Here is a 22,933-nt window from a genome sequence, read left to right as displayed (position 1 = left end):
GCAATACTGGCGCAACGCCAAAACAATGGTGCATATGTCTATTCCCTTTGGCTTCTACTGGAAATTCATCAAAGCAACACATCAGTTGCACAACACTATTCTTCTGGTCTCCTCGCTGGTCCCATGGATCAGACTGTTGAATGCCTGTGTCCCCACTCGTCTCCAGTGACAGGGCACAAAGCCACTCGTCTCCAACGACAGGGCGCAAAGCTGCCCGATTCCTCCTCTCAGGGATTCCACATGTTAATACCTTTGTCCCCATCTTCTCTAGCGAAAGTGCACAAAGATGCCAGATTCTTCCTCTTAGGGATTCCACATGCTAATACCTCTGTCCCCTCTCGTCTCCAGCGACAGGGCGCAAAGCTGCCTGATTCTTCCTCTCAAGGATTCCACATGCTAATACCTCTGTCCCCACTCGTATCCAGTGACAGGGCGCAAAGCTGCCAGATTCTTCCTCTTAGGGATTCCACATGCTAATACCTCTGTCCCCACTCGTCTCCAGTGACAGGGCGCAAAGCTGCCAGATTCCTCCTCTTAGGGATTCCACATGTTAATACCTTTGTCCCCTCTCATCTCCAGCGACAGGGCGCAAAGCTGCCGGATTCTTCCTCTCAAGGATTCCACATGCTAATACCTCTGTCCCCACTCGTCTCCAGTGACAGGGCGCAAAGCTGCCTGATTCTTCCTCTCAAGGATTCCACATGCTAATACCTCTGTCCCCACTCGTCTCCAGCGACAGGGCGCAAAGCTGCCAGATTCTTCCTCTTAGGGATTCCACATGCTAATTCCTCTGTCCCCACTCGTCTCCAGTGACAGGGCGCAAAGATGCCAGATTCCTCCTCTCAGGGATTCCACATGCTAATACCTCTGTCCCCATCTTCTCTAGCGAAAGTGCACAAAGATGCCAGATTCTTCCTCTCAAGGATTCCACATGCTAATACCTCTGTCCCCACTCGTCTCCAGTGACAGGGCGCAAAGCTGCCAGATTCTTCCTCTTAGGGATTCCACATGCTAATACCTCTGTCCCCACTCGTCTCCAGTGACAGGGCGCAAAGCTGCCAGATTCCTCCTCTTAGGGATTCCACATGTTAATACCTTTGTCCCCTCTCATCTCCAGCGACAGGGCGCAAAGCTGCCGGATTCTTCCTCTCAAGGATTCCACATGCTAATACCTCTGTCCCCACTCGTCTCCAGTGACAGGGCGCAAAGCTGCCAGATTCTTCCTCTTAGGGATTCCACATGCTAATACCTCTGTCCCCACTCGTCTCCAGCGACAGGGCGCAAAGCTGCCAGATTCTTCCTCTCAAGGATTTCACATCAAGGCAGGCTCAGGCATTCCCATCCTACATGCATTCTGCCTCCTAGTCCTGAGCATGCTGTTAGGAACTGGCTTCTCCCAACTCTAGAAAGACATCTTCAGCCGAGCAAGGGCTCAGCCAACAAGGTAGCACTTCTAGGCAGAGAGGCAGGTGGCCTCCCTAGACGTCTTCAGCGGGTATACATCCTGAAGGTGTTTCACAACCTTGGTACTCCAGGTTGGCATTAGGAAAGGGAAATCCGGCATTGCAGGTGGTGTGATTTGAAGCCTGCAGTGTTCCAGGAGGAAGACACAGGACGCAGGTATGAGACAGACAATATAAGAAGAGGGAGGGCATAGGGAAGAATCTCCTCTCAGGTGTGTCTCCCATCCTGAATGACTACCTGTCAGCCATGGAACCCTGAGGCAACCCAGGGTTCCACCACTAGCCAACATTCTGTGGCTTGCATTGCAAATGGCAATGCAAGCCCCACACTACAAAACCTAACTGACTAGATAAAGATTGCGAAAGTCCCTTGTTCGAGCGTCCACCCACTTTCCAAAGTGTGCACCAGAAACGTTTGATGGAATTGACGTGTGCCACCTGAAGTCTCAGCCCTCCATTTCTCTGCAGCTCACCCCTCCAGTGAAATCCTTACTTTCTGTGGGATCAAATGCTTGGCTTCCCCCAGTATCCTTATGTTTAGGTGTTATGGGCAAGATAGGTAGGTGGAGTGCATTGTGCGCACCCTGTAAGCCTGGAGCACTGGACACTGGTCGGGTCTGGAATAGCGCCAGCCAGCCTCACCAAGCCTGCGGTGTTACCCTGTGGCAGTGTATTAATGGTTATAGCCTGCATGACTTCACATAATGCTCCTCTTAGGTGGGATTGCTTTTGGATGCACTGACTAGAGAATGGTCTTGAAAATAAATAAGTGCAGGAGAACATGGTAAGTCACCTGTGCCTGAGAAGAATCCAAGACATGTATTTCCTGATCTGACTGGAGACAAATGGAGATTTGCTACGTTTCTAAATGGGTGACGGTTTCGGGCTCATGTAAACACATCAGCCCAAACCAATACAGTCAAAAATGGGGTACAGCCAAACAAAACATTCTGGGGATACAACAGGTAAGCTGGATCTGTCACAGACTCCTATTATCAAAACACAGGTGGAGCCACCTGCCCAGAAGTTAGCCTAACACAACCCTACCTTGTAATATAATATGTTATTTTATTAGATGTTATCCTTACATACCCCTACCATGGTCAGGGCACCTTGGAGCACAAGGAATGCTGGGCAGTGGCAGTGCCCCGAGGGGACATCTCTGATCAGGAAGCCCTTGCCAACGTTAGCCGGTCCAGGGCGAGGGAGAGACTGTGCTGGGAAGGGCCATAAGAATGCAGGATTTGACCACCAAATGCGGGATGTTCACTGAACCCTGCCCATTCAGGTATATCAATACCTTGCAGCCATTACGGCGCCCAAACTAACACATCAAGTCCCATCACAAAAGATCCAACCAACCAGAGATACAGGGGTCCTGCACATCAAAAGGAAGACAGACAGAAGACGGTGAAGTGCAAGGGGGCTGGGGGGTTGGGGGGGCATATGAAATAAAAGCATGACAGCCACCATGTCCACCTTATGGTGGCATGCAGTCATGTGATAATACACATCCAATGGGAGTGGTAAAATGGTTAAATACATTTGAAATGTAGGTCAGTGGTGTTAAAAAATGCAAAATTGGCCATCTACATTTTTCGGATTTGGCAATAGTGCTTTGAAAATCTGACTAAACTGTGCTGGACTGGGACTTCCAGGAGATTATTAACGGATGGTTGCTTTGCTTGCAGAGGCCAGTAAGCTGGTGATGTCGTACGTGGCGGCCGTGTGCAATAAAGGGGCGGAAGTGAACCAGGTGAAGGAGCAGCTCCTGCAGTCCAACCCAGTGCTGGAGGGTAAGGCGGCCATGGGCAGTGGGCGCGCACCGGGCAGGTGACAGGAGCGGTGGCGGCGCGTGCCCTGTCCTATCTTTCCCTTTTCCCCTCTCTATGGTTCTCTAGAGCTGCTACAAGGACTAAACTCATGAAATGAACGGCCGGAAAGCAAAACGGATGAAAACACACATTGCCAAGCCAAGAAGACGTGCTTTTATTCAAAAGTGGCAAGAGCAGAAATAACAATGTCTCCTATGGGAAAGACATGGTCATTTTAGACCATTATAATTTATAGAAAAGTCGGGTTCATTTGAATAATTTTAGATATTTTCGTTTTTAGGGTTCTTGTTTTTTTGAATATTTTGTTGTTGTAAACAGGGAAGACGACAACTAATATATGTTTTAAATAAACTGGCATGCTTTTAATCAGGTAATGGGACCTCGCATGGCGGCAATGTACTGTGGAGCTGTACTATATGCAGTGTTGAAGTAGATCTGGTGTGTCTGGCTGCCTGGGACAACGCACCACACTTTACCGCAGTGTTTTTTAAAGGGGCGAGGGGGCAACCCTCATGGCCCCCCTTTTAAACCCACACTGCCCCTCGCCCCACCACCCCATCCAATCCTATTTTATCCCCATGCCCTATAGCCCCACCAAACGGACCTCATTAAAAAGCAGTGAGATGGCCCACCGCAAAATGCCCTGAAACAGATGCGGTCAGATGATCAGGTGCCATTGAAGTACTGTGCAATTAACTTCTGATTTGGACAGCACCACTTATTGTCATTTTTAAGCTTTCTCACGCCCTTCACCTTATGACATGATTCTGAGTGCTGTGTCCCCAGAGAAAATTGGCACACTAGCAGCTCCTTCCTTGATTCTGGGGTAACATCCCCCGCCAAACCACCACAGGGACCGGTGGACATGGTAGAACACGCCACGCCACAGCGGGTCCTTTATTTCCATTTCTTTTGACACACTCATGTTCTTGACGTCTTTGTAAAATTTGCAAATTCAGTAGAAGTAACCTTTGCTTCACTGATCCTTTGAATTGAATGACTCTTTAGAAATTTGACCTGAAATTGTCTTCCACAACTTCAATATATGTATATTTTCTCACATTTTGTTTTGCGTGCAGCTTTTGGAAACGCCAAGACACTTCGAAACGACAACTCCTCCCGATTTGTGAGTATGGCGGGAATTAGCTGAGGGCTCTTTTGCTTTCCTGGGAAAGCTCGGCATTGTTCACCTGGGTAAAGTTGGGGAATTCCTGCTTGGGTTGGGGGGTGCAAATCATATCTTGTGACTCAGAGGGATCTGCCCCCACCACCTTCTATAGGACTCTGAAAGTGTTTTGCTACTGCTCCTCCTCCTCCTCATGGGGCTGCCGCGTGTTGATCAGTAACTCTAATTTAATGTTAATTTGACGTCACATCCCTGCTTCCACAGTCCTTAACTGCAGACTCCATTAGGAAGCCCAATGTGACCCCGGCCGCGCTGTCACCCTCAATAAAACATTGTTTTAATGCCGGAAAGGGTTCTCTTGGTGCCTGCTTGCAAGTCCATCCAACAGGCAGCGGAACCACATAAAATGGAAAATGTGAGAAGGAGCCGCCCACTATTCCGTCGTTGGGTGAGCGCCATTCGGAATGGATGGGTGGTGGTCTCCGGTGCTCTAATGAGGCCTTAATCTTTGATTAATTACATTTTCATATTTTTCACAGACCCTTTGTTGTATGCGTGTTCTTCTTGGCTTGATCCCTGTCTGTACGGATTACACATTTTAAGGGTATGGCATCCGTCATTTGAAGCAATTGTAGATATAAGAACGGGAACCCAATGTAGAAACGCTGCTCTCAAAGTAAACCCAAGGCAATCTGATTGGACCCAACTTCCAGGGAAAGGGCAGAGGTTGCATGCCTCCTCCCTTGAGCCCACCTTGTAATGGCAAAAGTGGGAGTTATTACGAGTTGGCCGGTACAGTAAAAATGCAGCATTACCACACGGTCCAGCTAGGAGTTTTGTGGAAAGTTGAAGGATTCACCTCCAGCTCTGAGCTGAAGGTAAATCTGTTGACTTTCCGCAAATTTCTGGCAGAATTACTGTGGTGGAATTACCGCTCCAGTGATTCCGCCGAAAATTCCCCATTGAGTCCAATGGACTCTGAAACAACGTGGACTTACTTTGCCACTGCCACTTGTAATCCGGTGGTAAATCCACCAGACCAAGTGGCGGTAACAGTAATTCTGTTGGGCAGTATTTTTTATCAGCATTTCCAGCCATTTCAGGAATATTTATGCTAACTTCCTACATCTCAAAGATGTTCGGGTGGTTTGGGAGCTTTGCTGCCAAAGCCTGAACTCCGTCACTGAGGGTGGCCTCCGCTCAGTGCTTAATTTGTGGGGATGTTTGACAGGGCTCTGCCCTGGCACTTATTTTTGAGCCGTGGCACTTATTTTTGAGCCCCCGCACTTATTGTCTCAGACTCACTTTAATTATGAATTGGTGATAATCAGTGCATCCATCAACCACAATGAGCAGGTGCGAGCTGTAGTGTAACCCCAAATATGTCAACCCCCGCTATAGGTGGTGGCAGCAGTGGTGGGGAACTGCCCACCCGCAGTATTGCAGGAGTGCTAGAAAATATTTAGGCCCTGGCACTCATTATTTTACAAACTAAGCACTGCCTCCGGCTGTCCTCCTACCAAATCACTGCTTTGACTACTCACTGGTGGCTGAAGTGCTCTTAAAGTGCCCCAGTGAGGCCATGTTTTAATTCCTTTAAAACTAGACTGTGAGGTTGTTAAGGGTCCGCACTCAAAACCTAGGATCTTGGACAGGTTCTATGTTGACTGAAACTCTCCTTTTGCCTCCTACAGGGGAAGTACATGGACATTGAGTTTGACTTCAAAGGAGAACCCATCGGGGGCGTCATCACCAACTGTGAGTGTCTTCAGTAGGACCCCCAAGTGTCGGGGATTCCCTTTAAAGTCAATCATTAGCATGCACAGGATCTTCTGGGACTTGTAGCAAAGGTTAGGCCACTCTAACCCCATGAAACAGGTTTATTGTATGACGCTTACTTAGTGGGTAAGCAACGGAGCGCTGCTTCTGAGGGTAACATATGTGGCATGGTATGTTTTAGCAATGTGGGTGGCATGAGATGAATGGCTAGTCACTGAAGAGGAACGATAATGATAAAGAGTAGGGTCTTAAATTCCTTCCGGAACTGCTAGTGGTGGCGTGGTTCAGATGGACACCAGAATGGCGTTCCAGGAGGCAGGGGCGTAGCAAAAGAAGGCCTGTTTCCTGTTTTTTCCTTGCCTGCACCTGAGCTGCAGAGGTTTGCTGGTAGAAAGGAAGGCGTGCGAGCGGTTGTTGCCTGATAGGCAGTGGCGTCGCTAGGAGGGCATCTGGGAGGGAGGCCCCCCCCCTCTGAACTCCTTGGCTCACCCTTGTTCCCCTCCTACCTAAGGCGAGCAGTGGCCGTGTTATCTGTTCGTGGTGTTATTTGTGACACTCAATAAGGCAAATGTCTGCAAATACTCTCCTTTTGTCTCAGAGCTAGCAGGGATCTTGGTGTGCATTCTGGCATGGGTATGAACCTGAGCACGAGCCACTTCTCCGGTGTTCCTGCCCGGCTTCTGCACAGGGGCCTCCATAGTGTGCACAGCAGCTTGCAGCCCCTCCCATCAGAACGTAGGGCACGAAACTGCTAATGAGGGGCCATTAGTAACTGAATGGTTTCATGCCTGCATTCTGATGGGCGGGGCGGGGGGTGCAGTGGCATGTGGGTAGTTGGTGTGCACAAAAGCCTCTCTGCAGGAGTGCTTGTGACATCACACATTACCTTTCATAGGCGTCCCCCCACTTTTGTCTGTGGCCCCCCTACTTTTGTCTTTGGCCCCCTCTGTGCCCCTCCTAAATGTGATTCCTGGGGATGCCACTGCTGATAGTTATGACAGGCAGTCTTAAAAAGCATTCTGGCTGGGATGGGAATGAAGCTCGCTTAGGATGGCCGAAAAATGGTTGAATTTCTTGTTTCCTTTTATGAATCATGCCGCAGCGTGTTACCAGTCCCGGCCTGCCTTTCTGTTTATACACTGTTGTAATGTGGTAAGTGTAGGCCGAGTGGACTAGACCCCGAATACTTTAGAATCTGGAGTGGGAGGGTGGCACTGAAAACGTGGTGACGCACCAGGTCGCACAGTGTGGAAGGTGTAACTTTGAAGGCACCCAAAGAGAAGGTTTTTGGCCCCTAATTGCTGACGAGGAAGGCCGCTGTTCTTTTGGGTCGAAGCCTTGAAGCCCTCAGATGGGGAGTGCTGACTTACTCTGGGGGTTGCTTCCCTTCCAGCGACATCACGTGTCCGTAGTGTAACTTGGCTAGGCACCTGGTAACATTGACGCTGCGCACCCATTCTTCCGGGACTCCCATGAATCGCAAGCCACTGATTGGTGGGGCGGTGACAGCGTCATGAGTGGGTGGATGGGCGATAACACTGGATGCTGGTATATCTCGCCTTCTTTCCTGGATCCCTGCTAAGGAGTTAGCGGACGGACTGGCCTGGCTGAACGTCACTTTTCTGTTAGATTTGATTTCTCGTGTCCACCTTTTAAACTACCCCTTTATTTGATTTTTGTCCTAAATAACCTCTGTTTTTTTTAAATTAATTGTGACTATGCCATACTTTTGAACAGTCACCAATATGCCCTTTTTTAAGAGAAGATTGCCCTCCATAAAAAATCAAATCATTGCACTTTAACCAGCCCCCCGACCCCCCTGCACCCCCAAAATGCAAAATGCTGGTGTGGGCCGGTTTTTTGGTTCAAAGTGGGCCCGTTTTTTGGCCAATATGGGCCAGTTTGATGAGTTACTTCACTCTGCGGCTAGTAGTTTTGACCAGTGTTGCTGAATAAATATTCTTTAAAAAGCACAATTTGCATCACATCTTATCAACTAACTCCCCCTTGGGCCTTATTCGAACAGTCTGTGACAAAAGGAATGAATTGCCATTTGCAGCTGTGGGCCACTTTTCCATTAGTGCTCGAGACAATTTTATGGCCCAGTCCGACCCTGCACAGAGAGCTGGAGGTGGAGAGCAAACAGGAAGTACGACGTGCGTGACCCGGGTGCCAGCTGCTTCCTGAGCACACGTGCAGATCCCTAAGGGGGATCATGACGGCTTCCTCGTTTATTTTTAAACCAGTATCTCTCCGCGCGGCAGAGGTGGGAAGATGCCGGCTCCCTGCTACACAAGGCTGACGTCATAAGAGGGAGCCCGCATCAGCCTGGGGAAGGTGCCAGTTATCAGAAATGAAGTCCATCCTTCAGTGCTCCTGGCATAAGCCTCCTCTGACAGGCCTGTGGCTGCAGGATGCCACCCAGAAGCCTCTGCCAGCTGTAGACTCTGGCCTGTAGGAGGTGGGCTTGGCCCGACTGGCCTACAGGCAGTTTAGACGGTTTCTTGGCAGGACTGTGCCTTTGAGGGGGGGTGAGGGGGGTGGAGGCAGGGCCGGGGATGAGCCAGGCAATTGTGGGCTGTGTCTGACTGGCATCTCAATCATCTCCAGCCCCGCCAGCCTTTCATGAAATCTACCAGCAGGGCTGGCTTTAGGCCCCGTTAGCCCACTTGCCATGCCAGCGCCCACTTGCCACGCCAGCTCGGGGGAGTCTCACAAGGGCTCTCCTGAGCTGGCGTGGTGGGTGAAGGCGCCCTATTGAAATTAAATGCGCTCCGGTCTCATGCTGTCGCTGGGCCCTCTAGCACGGGAGCAGGGTGCTTTTCCCTTCAACGGGGCGCTTCCGCCAAACCATCCCCATGCTGGTTTGGCAGTGGCGCTATATTTAGCAGAGCATCCCCAAATGTGCCCCCCCACCCCGCCTGCACCACTGCCAGAGCTAAGGCCAGCCCTGTCCACCAGTATCCATGGGTATTACGACAAAATATCGCAGACCATCCCTGCGAATCTGAAAATGGCGAATTTGTAAAGCCCCATTTTACTGTATATTAATGCTTATGTATGCAGTGAAATGGGGTCAAAGAAAAATAAATTGGACATTTTGGGGTTCTCAGTAATAAATGCGCAGTGATTGCATGCATCCTATCTATGCAGGCAAGTCCACCTATGGCGAAATAAAGTGCTTCCGCGTTGATGAAGTTGCGCAAACGTGTTGCTGGTGCGAGTGTAGGAAGCAATCCTTTGTTGTGCCGGGGTAACGCTTGTGTTTTGGGTGCTTGCAGATTTGCTGGAGAAGTCTCGCGTGGTGAAGCACGTGAAAGGCGAGAGGAACTTCCACATCTTCTACCAGCTGCTGGCCGGAGGGGCCCCTGACCTGATGAGTAAGGATGGGACGCAGGATTTCGCTCGCTACGCTCAATTGTGACTTTGTGTATTAAAAATAGGCCTTCTTTTTGCTCACCTACTCAATGGTTCTCATTTTATGTACATCAAAGGGATAGAAGGCTGAGTTAGTGCAACAGCGATTTGAACCCGTGACCTTCAGCTTCCATGCAGAAGTCTTCATTGGGTCCACTCATTCATTGAGTTTTCTTTCTGGCTGGGCTTGTGCACTTCCTGCCTGGTCTGCTAGAGAGCGCCATTTCAAACTTTGACTCTGACTGCATTAAAACACCCTGTTTCTGTTTCATTGAAAGACATAAACCATACTGACACAGTACTAGTATTCATAGCATGTCAGCTGTATAGTGCTTACGGCCACTGCCTTTACTCTTCAAATCATTTATTTACAGGACGCATTTTATTAATTGAAATTCTGGCAGCAGGCGAACTTGGGGTGGGAGAGGATGCTTTCCTGGGAAGCCTGGACAAGTTAGTTTCCATTAAGCGCCCAGTGGCGGGATCCCTCAGACATGCATTCTGGGAAGGGAGTACATGTACTCTATGGTTCCTGACAGCCCCAGTGCATGGTCACATTGGGGAACAGTAGCTCAGCACCGAGAGCCCGCCAGTGGGAAGCAGGGGTGTTGCTAGGTCTGAAAAAGATCTGGGGCCACTCTAATGTTGGGACTGTCAGGACTTGGGGCTAGCTAGCCTTTTGGCTGTAGTCCCTGAGCTTCTATCCGGGGCTACAACCAAAACACCCGGGGCTATAGCCCTCTCAGCCCCCCACCCTAGCAACGCCTCTGGCGGGAAGTGAAGTGCCTGCTGGTGTTGGAGTCCACTCAGGAGTAGGTGCCTAGTAGCATGGCCATAGTATGTTATCCTGGGCCCGCTCTCCTTACAAAAAGGTCTAGGTTGTGTAAATGAGGGTAACCACTCTTGCCTCATGGTAACATGCTGCGTCCCTCACAGAGAAGCTGAAGCTGGACCCGGACAGCAGCAAGTACACCTACCTGAACAAGGAGTCCCACAGCCTTCAAGGGGTCAGCGATGCCGACAAGTTCCGGGAAGTGCAGGTACGGAGCGCGGGTGGGCTTGCTAGCTCATGGGGGATACTCCAGACTCCAGGGCCTCGATGTGACGGTCTAGCCGCTCGAGGGGGTGGCTCAAGGGCAATCATTATCCCTGTAGGGGGCTTTCCCTGTGGAAGTGGCTGGAGTTCTTGAACAATGCTTCTAGCGGGTGAAGTCTTCTTTATTTTTATCTTTTGTTTATATTTTGCATGGAAATGTACATTACAAACAAATATCAGCAACAATGGAACCAAAGATTATCCTAAAGTTCAGCACCAAAACTATGTACAAGCACGATAAACATATATACAATTTCAGAAACCCCCCCATAAAAAGAAACAAGAAACAAAACACAATATGAGACTAGTACAAATCCGAAAACTTCCCCCAGATTTGATCATATTCATTCTTCTACCCCTCCTGTAAATTGTCCTTTCTATAGCTGCAAGTTTATTCCTTTCATCAACCCATTCATCAATCAAGGGTGCCACCTTGGATTTCCAACCACGTAAGATTAATCTCTTTCCAACTATAGCGCCTCTAAACAGCCACTTCTTCTGTGAATCATTCAGGGGTTCCAACAATGCATCCCCACCTAGGATCATTGTTTTGAAATCAAGATCAATGCTCTCACCAAGCACACGTCTTCCTTCTTGAGTGTTCTACTGCAGGTAGCAGGCGAGCTTGGAGTTCCCATTAGCTATAGCCTCTCCTCCTGCATTGGGGTGTATAGTGCTTCTCACTAGCTTTGGTCTCGCCTTTTACCATTGATATTGTGGAGAGGGGCCTCCTCTTGCATTGGGTGTGGTTGTGTTTTTTCTATGGGCGTGACTGTAATTTCCATGTGTGCTGCCTCTGATTGCAGTTATGCTGAATGTGAAGGTAGAGCGCAACGTACACTTTACTGGGGGCACCATGGTGCGGAGATACATCGAGCAACCATCGGTGGATAGAGCGTTGGTCTGAAATGGCAATCCAGGCTAAGATCCAGAAATATATGTGTTTACTTGGTGTCTAGAGACCAGATGATCACAGATATTGCAGAGGTGGCCTGGGATCCAATGCCAGCACTTTGCTGCTTGAACCACAAAGGTTCCTGCCACCAATGCATCCATGTTGCAAGTGGGTACATGTGGAAAATGTTTCTTTTCAGGTCTCAAAGAACTGCCGGAGCACTGTCGGGTCATTGCTGTAGTAGGCATGACACGTATGCTTTGAATTCAACGTATGCTTTGAATTCAACGTATGCTTTGAATTCAATGCACCGGGTCACTGGCAGCCAGTAGCAGGCACAGGGCCGGAGAGCAATGCTGACTACGAGGCCACTTAAGTGGCAGCCTTGCTGCAGGTGTTTGTTTTCGTTGCACTGTTTGCCAGTCCTAAAAAATTAAAATTCCATAGTCTAACCTGGCAGCACTATAGTCATTGATGAACGTCACCTGCAGAGGAAAAGTAAGAATAGGAAGAGTGCCTTGTAGTATCTGTAGTTGACAGACGGTTGATTGTGCAACTTTATTAACATTGGCTATCCAGGTGAGATCATTCTCCAAATGGCTGTCTAGGATTCTGCTGGCTATAGGTCCAGTGTCCATCCAGGTGTCTGCGGTCTACACAGCATGACCTCTACTTAGTATCATTGAACTTTAGGCGGTTGATGTTCATCCAACGTTGCACCTCTGACATGCAACCGGCTAAGATGGAATCGGGGCCATCCTTTAGAGTTCAAATTTAGACGAATCTGAGTATCATCTCTATAGCTGAAAACCATCATACCAAATTTATGAAGTAATTTAGCCAGAGTTTGAAGATATTCTTTGAATAACATTGGAGACATCGCAGCGCCTGTAGGACACCACAGAAGATCTTATTAAAGCAATAGAACCTGAGGAGTGGGGGGCATTACTGGTCAGGCTCCCTGGCTGCGATAGTTAACGTGGCCCCGGGGGCATTACCCAACTGGTAATGGCCCCCCTCTGAGGGTTCTATTGCTATTAGTATTCCGGCACGTTGTACCGGGGTACTAATTGCGTTTTTTCACAAGCTGAGAAATGACGTTAAAACCGTTTCTCAACTCGAGATAAAAAGCAAAGAAAATGGCTACCAGGGATTCTGGAGAAGGGACTACGTGTAGTCCCTTCTCCCTTTCCATGGCGGCCATTAAAAGATAGAAAAAGGTAAACAAAATGGCTGCCATGGAAGGGACCGAAGGGACTATACATAGTCCCTTTTCCCTTTCCATGGCGGCCTGACGAGGAAAGTGAAGGAACTCTGTGGGACACAAAGCTCTGGAACTGAAGCCAGTGAGTCTTTGTCAGCCGGGTAAGGACCCAGCGAGGGCCAATCATATAGTTTTTAACCATTTGGTTGTTCCTCGCCGGGTACTAATTGTGATTTAAAGCCAGCTAATTCCAAAGACTGGGTCCAGTCCTCCAAAAAATGATTGCAGCTGTTGCCAGGCAGATCTAAAATTGCAAGTGTGCAAAGGTGCCAAGCAATATGTTTTGGTGCACCGTACAGAACACTGCCAATAAAACCAGCATAATCTGAGCACTGGAGATTCCCTTGTCTGCTAGAATTCTTATATTGTCGGCCATTGAGGTGACGACGAGTTCTGTGTTCCTGCCTCAGCAGTAACTGCCCTGAAAAGGGTTGTGAAAGTTGAGCTGTTCCACAAAGAGTTGCGGTGTGTGGGCAATGTGTCTAGAATTTTGCCCTGATAGGGCAGACACGAGACAGTATGGAAACGGGCAGAAAGAACTGAGGAAAGAAGCTTGTACTGAAGGTTTGGTTAATGACTTAGCCAGAGCCTGTGCTGCTATTATAGCCAATTCCTTAGGCCCTTTTGGGACACAGCAATCATTAGGTGAGCGTGACGGCTTTGATTTAGCTGGATAGGTCTCAGTTTGTGAGAAGGAGATTGGCCAAAACGCTTTGATTTTAAATGAATGATTGATTCGGTCCAAAATTGGATTTTTAGCCTCTGGGTTGGGAGTTGGACGTATTTTCAACAGTTCTGAGTCTATGGAGCCTACCTTAGAATGGAGGAAGGCAGTCATCTTATTGCTTTGACCGGGCAAGTTGGCAATTTCAAACAGGAGCACTTTGGCCGCGTGACAGATATTTGAAGAACTCGGGGTAGATTTAGGGAAGAGAAAATCCTTGTGGCAGTATTTTTGTTCTGAATGCAAGCAGCTAGACGAAAGATGACCACGCGGCACCGCGAGCTGGAGATAAACCACTTTCTTCCTAGTCTACTAAGTTCAAGTTGAGCTTTGGCCAATGAGGGCGTGTTCTGTGTGTGCCAATTAGCAGTTCTTGTTGTCTTTGCTACCTGTTTACCCAGGGAGGCGCTATGAAGGAGAGTTGTTAGGGTGTACTTAAGGCAGCATAGAGGGTCAGAGTGATCCAGTGATCTAATAAATTGATCCTCTGGCACAGAAGGGTAAGCTTTAGAAAAGGCTGGGCCATAGATTCTATTGCAGGCGATTCTTCAGTCTTCTCCACAATAAATGTAAAGGCGCCATCATTGCGTTCAGACTGTACAGAGTGGTTTAGATGAGGCTTTGCTGCCTACATGTAGTGATCCAGAGAGAAACTTCCATCTAAGACATTGCTGTGAGAAACAGTCCGCTCTAATACCAGCTGGTTTACATCAATACCAGCAGGTTGTCCTGAAAGTCTATATAACTGATACGTTTTATAACTCTGCCAGACACATTTTAACATTGGCTAGTATGCAGAAATAAGAACATGTGGCTGTCCCAGTGGAGACATAGGGCCTCATTACGACCCCGGCGCTAAACCATGGTGCTATTAGCACCATGGTCCATGCTGGGGTCCGCCATGGTGAATGGCAGAATTACCCCCCATTCCAAGGTTGGCGGGGCGGTAATTCCCCATTCATCATGGGCCCTTCCCCATTCCCATTTTTGCCCCATAGGGCTCAATGGGAATGGGGAAGGCGCTAAGTACGGTGCCGCAAATTGCGGCACCGTACTTAGCACCAAGGTCCCTTTGCGGCACCCTACTTGTTAAGGTCGGGTCCCGCAAAGGGAACTCGTAATCAGGCGTTAAGGGTTTAACGGCGCTGACACCTTTTACGGTGCCGTTATACCCTTAAAGGGGTAGTCCAGCTAAAAATGTTATTAAAAAAATAGATAGGCAACATTAAAAAAAAAAAACTAGCACTTTTTTTTGTAAACTTCCTATGTAAAATTTTGAGCTATTCAAGCTCAAAATTCGCAAAAGCAAGCACATGGGCACATCCATTTTGTGAAATGGATGCCCGCCTGTGCTGGCTTTTGCTTTTGCGGCACTAATGAAGGAAAAGCCAGCCAGCTGTAGTAAACAAAAGCTACCGCTGGGTGGCTTTTCCTTCATTGGTGCTGTACGTGGAGGATGGGGACCGGAGACCAGAGCAGGAAAGCTGCAGCTGAATCTCGGTAAGTGCTATTTATTTTTTTAAAAAAATAAGCACTAGCTGCGTTTTTTTTTTCTGCGTTTTCCGGGCTAGAGGAGCCCGGAAAACTTAGAAATAAAACCACAGCTCCGTGGGGAGCCCGAGAGCCCCAAATGGGAAAGCAGATTTAGGCAGAAACACAACCGCGTTGTGTTTCTGCCTGCCTTGGCTTTCACTTTGGGTCTCCGGTGCTCCCGTGGGGAAGCACCGGGGACCCAAAGTGATAGCCACAGCAGGCAGAAACACAACGCGGTTGTGTTTGAAAACGCTGCGTTTTTTCTTTCCGAGTTTTTCAGTCCCCTCCGAGCAGGAGGATCCTGAGAAACTTGGAAAGAAAAACCGCAGCGTTTTCAAACACAATAACGTTGTATTTATGTGTGCGGTCGCTTCAAAAGCGACCGCAAACTTAAATACGTTTTTAAAGCTGCGGTTTTATTTCTAAGTTTTCCGGGCTACTCCAGCCTGGAAAACTTAGAAAAAAAAACACAGCTAGTGCTTATTTTTAAAAATAAGATTCAGCTGCAGCTTTCCTGCTCTGGTCTCCGGTCCCCGTCCTCCACGTACAGCACCAATGAAGGAAAAGCCACCCAGCGGTAGCTTTTGTTTACTACAGCTGGCTGGCTTTTCCTTCATTAGTGCCGCAAAAGCAAAAGCCAGCACAGGCGGGCATCCATTTCACAAAATGGATGCGCCCATGTGCTTGCTTTTGCAAATTTTGAGCTTGAATAGCTCAACATTTTACATAGGAAGTTTAAAAAAAAAAGTGCTAGTATTTTTTTTTTAAATGTTGCCTATCTATTTTTTAAATACATTTTTTAGCTGGACTACCCCTTTAACGCCAGGGTCGTAATGAGGCCCTAGTCACAGAAGCTGCCTTTAAATGTAGTGTCATTATTAGGCGTAGCAGTGACGTTAGATTGAATGTGGTAATGTACTGCACCTTGCACGTGTAATGTAGCAAATCTCCATTTGTTTTAGGAGGAGAGTCAGTTTGCCAGCAAAAGCTAAACCACCACTAATTCTGCTCCTGTGGTTTGCTGTTATTGTTTTATACTATACGGGTAATACATCAAATAGATTTGTTAGATTACAGTCTTTCGACCATGTATGTTTCCGTTAGACAGACCAGATCCAAATGTAACTGTTTTTGTTTCATGGCTGATCTGGTGTTTAGAATTTGAATTGAAGGTAGGTAGAGTAAGTTTATTGTCAGCTACAAATATACACGTATGTGGGTTGCCTAGAACCTCTTTCTCTGTTATATTACTGCTTGCTAGGGCTTTGGTGAAGTGTAGTGGAGGAGACCCAGGCTGTCCCGGCCTGCGCCTCATGTAAGCCCAGACGAACCCAGACGGGCTTGCCCATGGCTGCACCTCCAGCTTAGCTGCAAAGCAGTGTGCGGACACTTGATTGGCCGAGAGAACGGATGTCCTGCCAATCGAAGCAAGGTGGCAATCTCAGAGTGGTCCGACTGTTAGGTAGGGAATGGAGCTCTACAAGGTAACAAACTAAGGTGTCAAGGCGCCCTCTAGAGTAGATCAGGAAATTAGAAAGTAACTAGTCTGCCATAACATTAAATAAATGGGCCACCCACAGGACAATTAAATCCTCCTACAAGGAAATAAAAAGACATGAAACAAAGTTAGAATTTAAATACAAGTTAAAGGAAATATACCAGATCCTGCACTGCTATCACAAGTGACAAGGGATTAGTATATTTTAAAAGGTTGCTGTGCCGCTGACTGGTGAATAAGGCAGGTTGCAGAGACATGATTGGCTGAGAGAAAAGATGGCCCACCCACTAAAGCTGGACGGCCATCTTAGAGTGGTCAGATTGGTAGGCTGGTAATAGATCACTACAGGATAACAAAGCAAGGAGTCCAGGAACTCACTGGAGCCTGGGCGTGATTGTGGTCTTTATATGGGTCTGACTGATACTACTCCCTTACAGTGTGTTTGACTGTTTGTATAGGGTGTGTGATGTCTTTTCACAGTGGTTGTGGCGTAGTTATTTGCTTAAGGTGGGACATTCCCTTTTACCGTGGGTGTGACTGCTATGTGTATTGGGTGGGCGCTTCTACTTTTTCAGTGTTGGCGGTTGATGCTTGTACACGGTGCAGTGTCCCAAAGCTCCATTTTGAATGTCAATTACACATTAGTCTAAATATGTTACACCACTCCAAGACTTTTGTTGACAGATAATTCATCCAAAACGTGTTTCGTGCCAAGGCATTTCTGCCCCTCTGCCTGGGAGGCTGCTACCTGCTCCAATGTGTGCATGAAATCCTAACAGTGGGTATGACTGAAATCTCTGTTGCCCACAGAAAGCCATGGACGTGATCGGCTTCACGGATGAGGAAGTGACGTCTCTCCTGCAGGTCGTGGCCATCATCTTGAAATTGGGCAACATCGAACTTAAGGGCAAGTTCCAGGCAAACGGGATGAGTTCAAGCTACATCGTGGAGTCAAAAGGTCAGTAACTGCCCAGCAGGGAGATGCACAGCCGGAGGGGGTCTGGACCCCGATCCATGCAGCTCAATGCGAGCTCCTAATGTTTTCAAAGCGGCAGAGTACACACAGGGGTGTTGCTAGGTCTGGACAAGATCCGGGGCTACGCTAATGCCGGGATTGCCAGGACTTGGGGCTAGCTAGCCTTTTAGTTGTAGCTACTGAACTTTTATCTGGGGCTACAACCAAAAGACCCGGTGCTATACCCCCCCAGTCACCCCAGAAACGCCTCTGACCACTCAAGTCCCTCACCCATATCCATCTAGATATGCAATGAAGCCGCCCTATAACTATAGAACTCTGAGGCACACACAGAACATCCAACGCATCTCAATACTTCCCTGCAGCGCAGCCTGCTGGTTTAGTACTAACATGCACACCCACCTCTGTCCAAGGACCTCTTTACTGCCCTCATCCCCCCTTTCTATTCCACCGCGAGGACCTACATACAGCTCAAACAATGCACCGCCACACAGACATACACACGTGCGCACTCTCTCTCCCAGGTCTCCAAATGCACTTCATGTCAGCCCGGGGTGCCCATTGCATATATAGCACTGAAGCGCCACCTACACACAGCTCTGCTAAGTAAACTCACTGTTGACCTGCTGCGCCCCTGCTATTCCATTATCAGACACTGCACGCACTGCTGCAGGGAATTTCTGAGGCCCAGCTTGCCTACTATTCCACCCTCTGTTCTTCGACCACTGATCCCTGTCTTGCTAACTAGTGTCAATACTGCCAGCATGTGGCAGGAGAATTAACTTGCGTGCAATGTTTTAAGGACAGCTTGTTAAAAAAAAAAAAAAAAAAAGAACAAACTGCACAGGATGTTGCAGAGATGATACTTTTATTAGTGGTTACCCCTATATTTCTGTCCACTAGCTTTCATGGTCGCATAGGTAATAGTGCATGTCAACCAGAACCTTCATGTATACAGGTTTCTTTTGGATCCATTCATTTCAATCACATTTTACAGAGTATGCAGCAGCTGCTGGTTCAGTATAGAGTTACACAGGGGTGTAAAATGCATCTGCCCTGCAGACAGAATGGCCTAACAGGGTGCTAATGTTATGCACATTATATACTCAGGGAAGGGCAGGTGGCTTATGCATGAACACAGGCACGGAAGGGACATGTCTGCATCGGGTGTGTAAGAAGGGCATGGGCAATTGGTGAAACATGGACTACTCTGTGTTCGATTTCTTTCTGCATCTATTCATTTCAGTAGCATTTTCCAGTGTGTGGAAGGGAGCTGTAGATTAGCATAGTGTTACCTAGGGTTGCCAAACACTGCTGTCAGGTACCTCGTTTGGGGGTCGCCAGCGGTCGCACCTGCGACCCCTGTGGTCTCCCTTGCTACCCCAAAAAAATCAAAATTAAAACATATTTTTTGTTGTTGTTTACATTGAAGCTCCTGGGCAGTGGCCAGTGCCTCGTGGCTCTTTGTTTCTGGAGTGGCTGGCATTTTTGTTAAGGTCTCTCAATTTTAACACGTTCAGCTCTGACCCTAAATAAGAAAGAATAGGAATAACAAATAATTTGTCTTTCTGGAATTGTATACACTAATTGTTAGACTCATGAAAGGGGTGAAAGGTCATGCTCTATCACTTCCCATGATGTCACTTAAGGGTGGGATACAATTACATCACGTCCTGTGATGTCATCAGTGGCCAAGGGTCATTTGATGTCACTTCCGCTGCCTCTGGCAATTTGGTTAAATGACGTACCTGACTGCTGTCTTACAACATGGTGCTTGCTGGAGAGGTGCGAACGTTCCTATTGCTTATCCCATACATTACAGAGCAGACCAATTCCATAGTAATGGATCCGCTTTTACCGGAGGGGAGAAAGGAATTTCTGTGAGCTTGAAGAGCTTGAAGAGCTGGGAAAAGTATTTAAAGTAATATGTGTGAGACCTCTGGATCACACATGCGTGTGCGTTCAGCGCCTCCATACGCACACCGCCTGTGTGGCCTTGGCATGCTTTCTCCTTGCTTACCCTTTCCGGCCCTGGCTGATTAGAGATTCCAATTGTCAGAAATCTGCATTCAGCTTTCAAACCACTCTTGGCACCCCGCCACAGGTGGCACTCCAGACACCATCTTCCTCTCAAGCTTCACGTGGGCTTCTGGAGTCCAACGTGGCACGGTGTGAGGGTCATTGCCATCCACCACAGAGTTTCCAAATCTCAGAACTGTAACTCTAATCTGGCAAGTAACTCCAGAGGGCGCATGTGCTGATCAGGGCCAATGCAAGGCCATTAGCCCACACACATATGTAAATAGGGGAGGTAGAGACACAGCATGGGCAGTGCCAGCAAATTGGGCCACCAGAAGTAAAACAGGGACACCATGGGACCATTGCTAGCTTCTCTCACTAAAAGCACTAAAAGCTAAAAGGTGTATTACCGGTACGGAGAGTGCAGGCACCCCTCAAAAATCAAGAAGTTACAGCATGGTCTGGGCCTGTACAAACCTTCCTTACAAACAGAGACAGCAGCACCAATGGCTAGTGCAAGTTTTTTTCACAAATAGATACAGCATGAGCATGGACATGGCAAGCTTCCCTTACAAACAGGTGCATATGTAGCATGAACAGGACTAATGTACTCATCGCTCAGGAAAAGGTACAGCAAAGGCACGGTCACCACACACACTACTCACAAACAGAAACCGGTACAGCACCGGCAAGGTGGGGGCAGGCTTTTCACAGAAACAGTACAGTGTAGGCAGGCCCAGTGCAAGCTTTTCTCACACTTGCGCAAGTGTGAGAAGTCATTGCCATTAGGTTAGTGTACTACAGCATTGGCTAATCATGGGCATTCACACATGTGAAGTATTGGCTGGGACAGTGCAAGATGCTCTAACATAGGGTTATAGATACAGAATGGCCATTCATGGCACGCTTCCGCCACAAACCGGTACACGTACAAACAGTATGCTACGAAAGAAAATGAGATCGGGAATTAAAGTGCGTCACACGAAACAATGAGTGTTGGAGGGTCATGGGAAAGGCATAGGGAGGGAAAGATGACATTAATGGAGTGGGGGAGCATGCTAGGAAGAGAGGGGCACTTTCTTTTCATTGTTTTTTCCAGTAACGGTGGGCATCGGATAACTACAGATAACCACGACTACTTGTAGCACATTACTATTATAGCCACAGCTATGGGAAAAACATTTTTTATAAAGAGTAAATACAAAACAATATGTTTACAGCTACAGTGAGGGGGAGATGGCTAGTGGCCTCGACCAAGTTAACTCAGCACATTCTCATTGCAAAGCCCATTAGCAAATACATATTAGAAGAGAAGGGAGTCGCAATGACATACAAAATGGCATCATGGGGGACATGGCATTATGGGAGCCATCAACGGGAGCACGCCGAGCGAAGCTGGTCATAACCTCCCACATCCGCTGAATTTTAAGGGTTTTCTTGCAATAAATATGGTCGATTTAATTGCACTTTAACTAAAGTTTTTTCAGTGAATATATATTTATATATATATATGTATATATATATATATGATACATTACTCACCGTATCACCGTAATCGTATTTCTGATGCTTGTATCTGCTTAGATTCACATGCTGTGCATAGGCCGACATCTAGTGGAAGCTGCAGAGTATTACAGTTTGTTTTTCAAAACTCGAAAATGGGCGTCGACACAGGGCGTGCCAGTAATACTATCCCTAGTGTGACGTCCACTGTAGCCATGATCCCTCACGCGTGTAGGACCCTCAGATTGTATTTTTTCTGACATGAGGTAGCATGAGGAGAAGCGTGAGTACAGATGATCCAAGCAGATATAAAGAAAGGTAAGAACTACAAGCCTCCATGCGCCTTCTCTCAGAGGGGAGGAAGGGTGGGTCGCATGTGAATCTAAGCAGATACAAGCATCAGAAATACGATTACGGTGAGTAATGTATCCCTTCTGAGGCTTGTGGAATCTGCTTAGATCACATGCTGTGCATAGATTAGTGAGCAGTACCTGAAGAAGGAGGTGGGATGTGAGAAGGGTCATGAGCAAATAAATGTCTTAGAACCGCTTGTCCCACTTGGGTATCTGTCTTGGAATGGGTGTCAATGCAGTAGTGCTGAGTAAAAGTGTGAATAGAGCTCCAAGTAGCTGCTTTGCAAATGGTGTCAAGGGGTACATTTGCAATAAAAGCCAGAGTGGCCCCAATGCCTCTTGTAGAGTGGGCCCTAGGCATGAAAGGCAGAGTTTTTTCAGAAAGTGAGTAACACAGCTGGATACAGTTAATAATCCACTTAGAGATGGCACCTTTAGAGACGCGATCCCCCTCTCTGCCTGTAGCTATGGAGACAAACAGCTGATCTGTTTTCCTTAGCGGTCTGGTCTTGTTTACATAGTAGAGGACGCCCTACGCACATCTAGTGTGTGTAGTTTCACCTCAGCTGAGCTTTGTGGGTCTTGGAAGAAAGCCGGAAGCTCGATGGACTGGTTCACGTGGAATTTTGAAATAAACTTAGGCGAGAACCTAGGGTGTGTGTGTAAAACCAGTTTATCTTTATGGACAGTAAAGAAGGGATCTTGCACTGACAGAGCCTGAATTTCACTGACTCTTCTAATAGATGTAATTGATACTAAGAAGGCCGTTTTGTAAGTCAGGTGTTTGAGACTGCTTTTGTGCATGGGCTCGAATGGGGGGCCCATGAGTTTTACACACAAACACACACACACGTATGTTTGTGTTGGGGTAGTAAAGGGTAGAGAGTCAAAACACAGTAGGTAGGGAAAGGGGGGCTGCAGGGGACTCCCATGAAAGAATAAAAGGGGGAATCAAACAAAGGACATCGACCAAAGAGAGGTCGATGTGACACTGTAGAACCTGTATAGACACATGGCCCTCATTACAACACCAGCGCTAAACCATGCCGCTATTATTAGCACCATGGTTGGTGCCGGTGTTGTAAAGGGTCCGCCATGGTTCAATGGGGAATTACCACCCCATTCCAAGGTTGGCGGGCGGTAATTCCCCATTGAACCATGGCCCTTCCCCATTCCCATTTTTGCCCCATAGGGCTCTATGGGAATGGGGAAGGCGCTAAGTACGGTACCGCAAATTGCGGTACCGGACTTAGCACCAAGGTCCCTTTGCGGGTCCCTACTTTAACGGCTGGTGTAGACCAGCCGTTAAGGTCGGGTCCCGCAAAGGGACCTCGTAGTAAGGCGCTAAGTGTTTAACGGCGCCGCAGCCTTTTACGGCGCCGTTAAACACTTAGTGCCAGGGTCGTAATGACAGGCCAAACACAAGCTTCCTTCACTAACACAACTGGCGCA

General features: G+C 47.9%; 1 protein-coding gene across 2 annotated transcripts in view; it reads left to right on the top strand.

Annotated features, from left to right (window-relative positions):
- MYO1A (myosin IA) overlaps positions 1-22,933 on the top strand; it is a 331,231-nt gene that overhangs the window by 135,552 nt on the left and 172,746 nt on the right. For both annotated transcript variants that reach the window (XM_069653548.1, XM_069653550.1), the window contains exons 5-10: positions 3,155-3,259; positions 4,378-4,424; positions 6,119-6,182; positions 9,485-9,583; positions 10,557-10,660; positions 17,441-17,588. In XM_069653548.1, the coding sequence (XP_069509649.1) occupies positions 3,155-3,259; positions 4,378-4,424; positions 6,119-6,182; positions 9,485-9,583; positions 10,557-10,660; positions 17,441-17,588 (567 nt within the window). The remainder of the gene's footprint in view (positions 1-3,154; positions 3,260-4,377; positions 4,425-6,118; positions 6,183-9,484; positions 9,584-10,556; positions 10,661-17,440; positions 17,589-22,933) is intronic.

This window comes from Ambystoma mexicanum, chromosome 3q, assembly GCF_040938575.1.
Source record: "Ambystoma mexicanum isolate Mex_15411 chromosome 3q, UKY_AmexF1_1, whole genome shotgun sequence".
Lineage (NCBI taxonomy): Eukaryota > Metazoa > Chordata > Amphibia > Caudata > Ambystomatidae > Ambystoma > Ambystoma mexicanum.
This window is presented reverse-complemented; position numbering and strand designations above follow the sequence as displayed.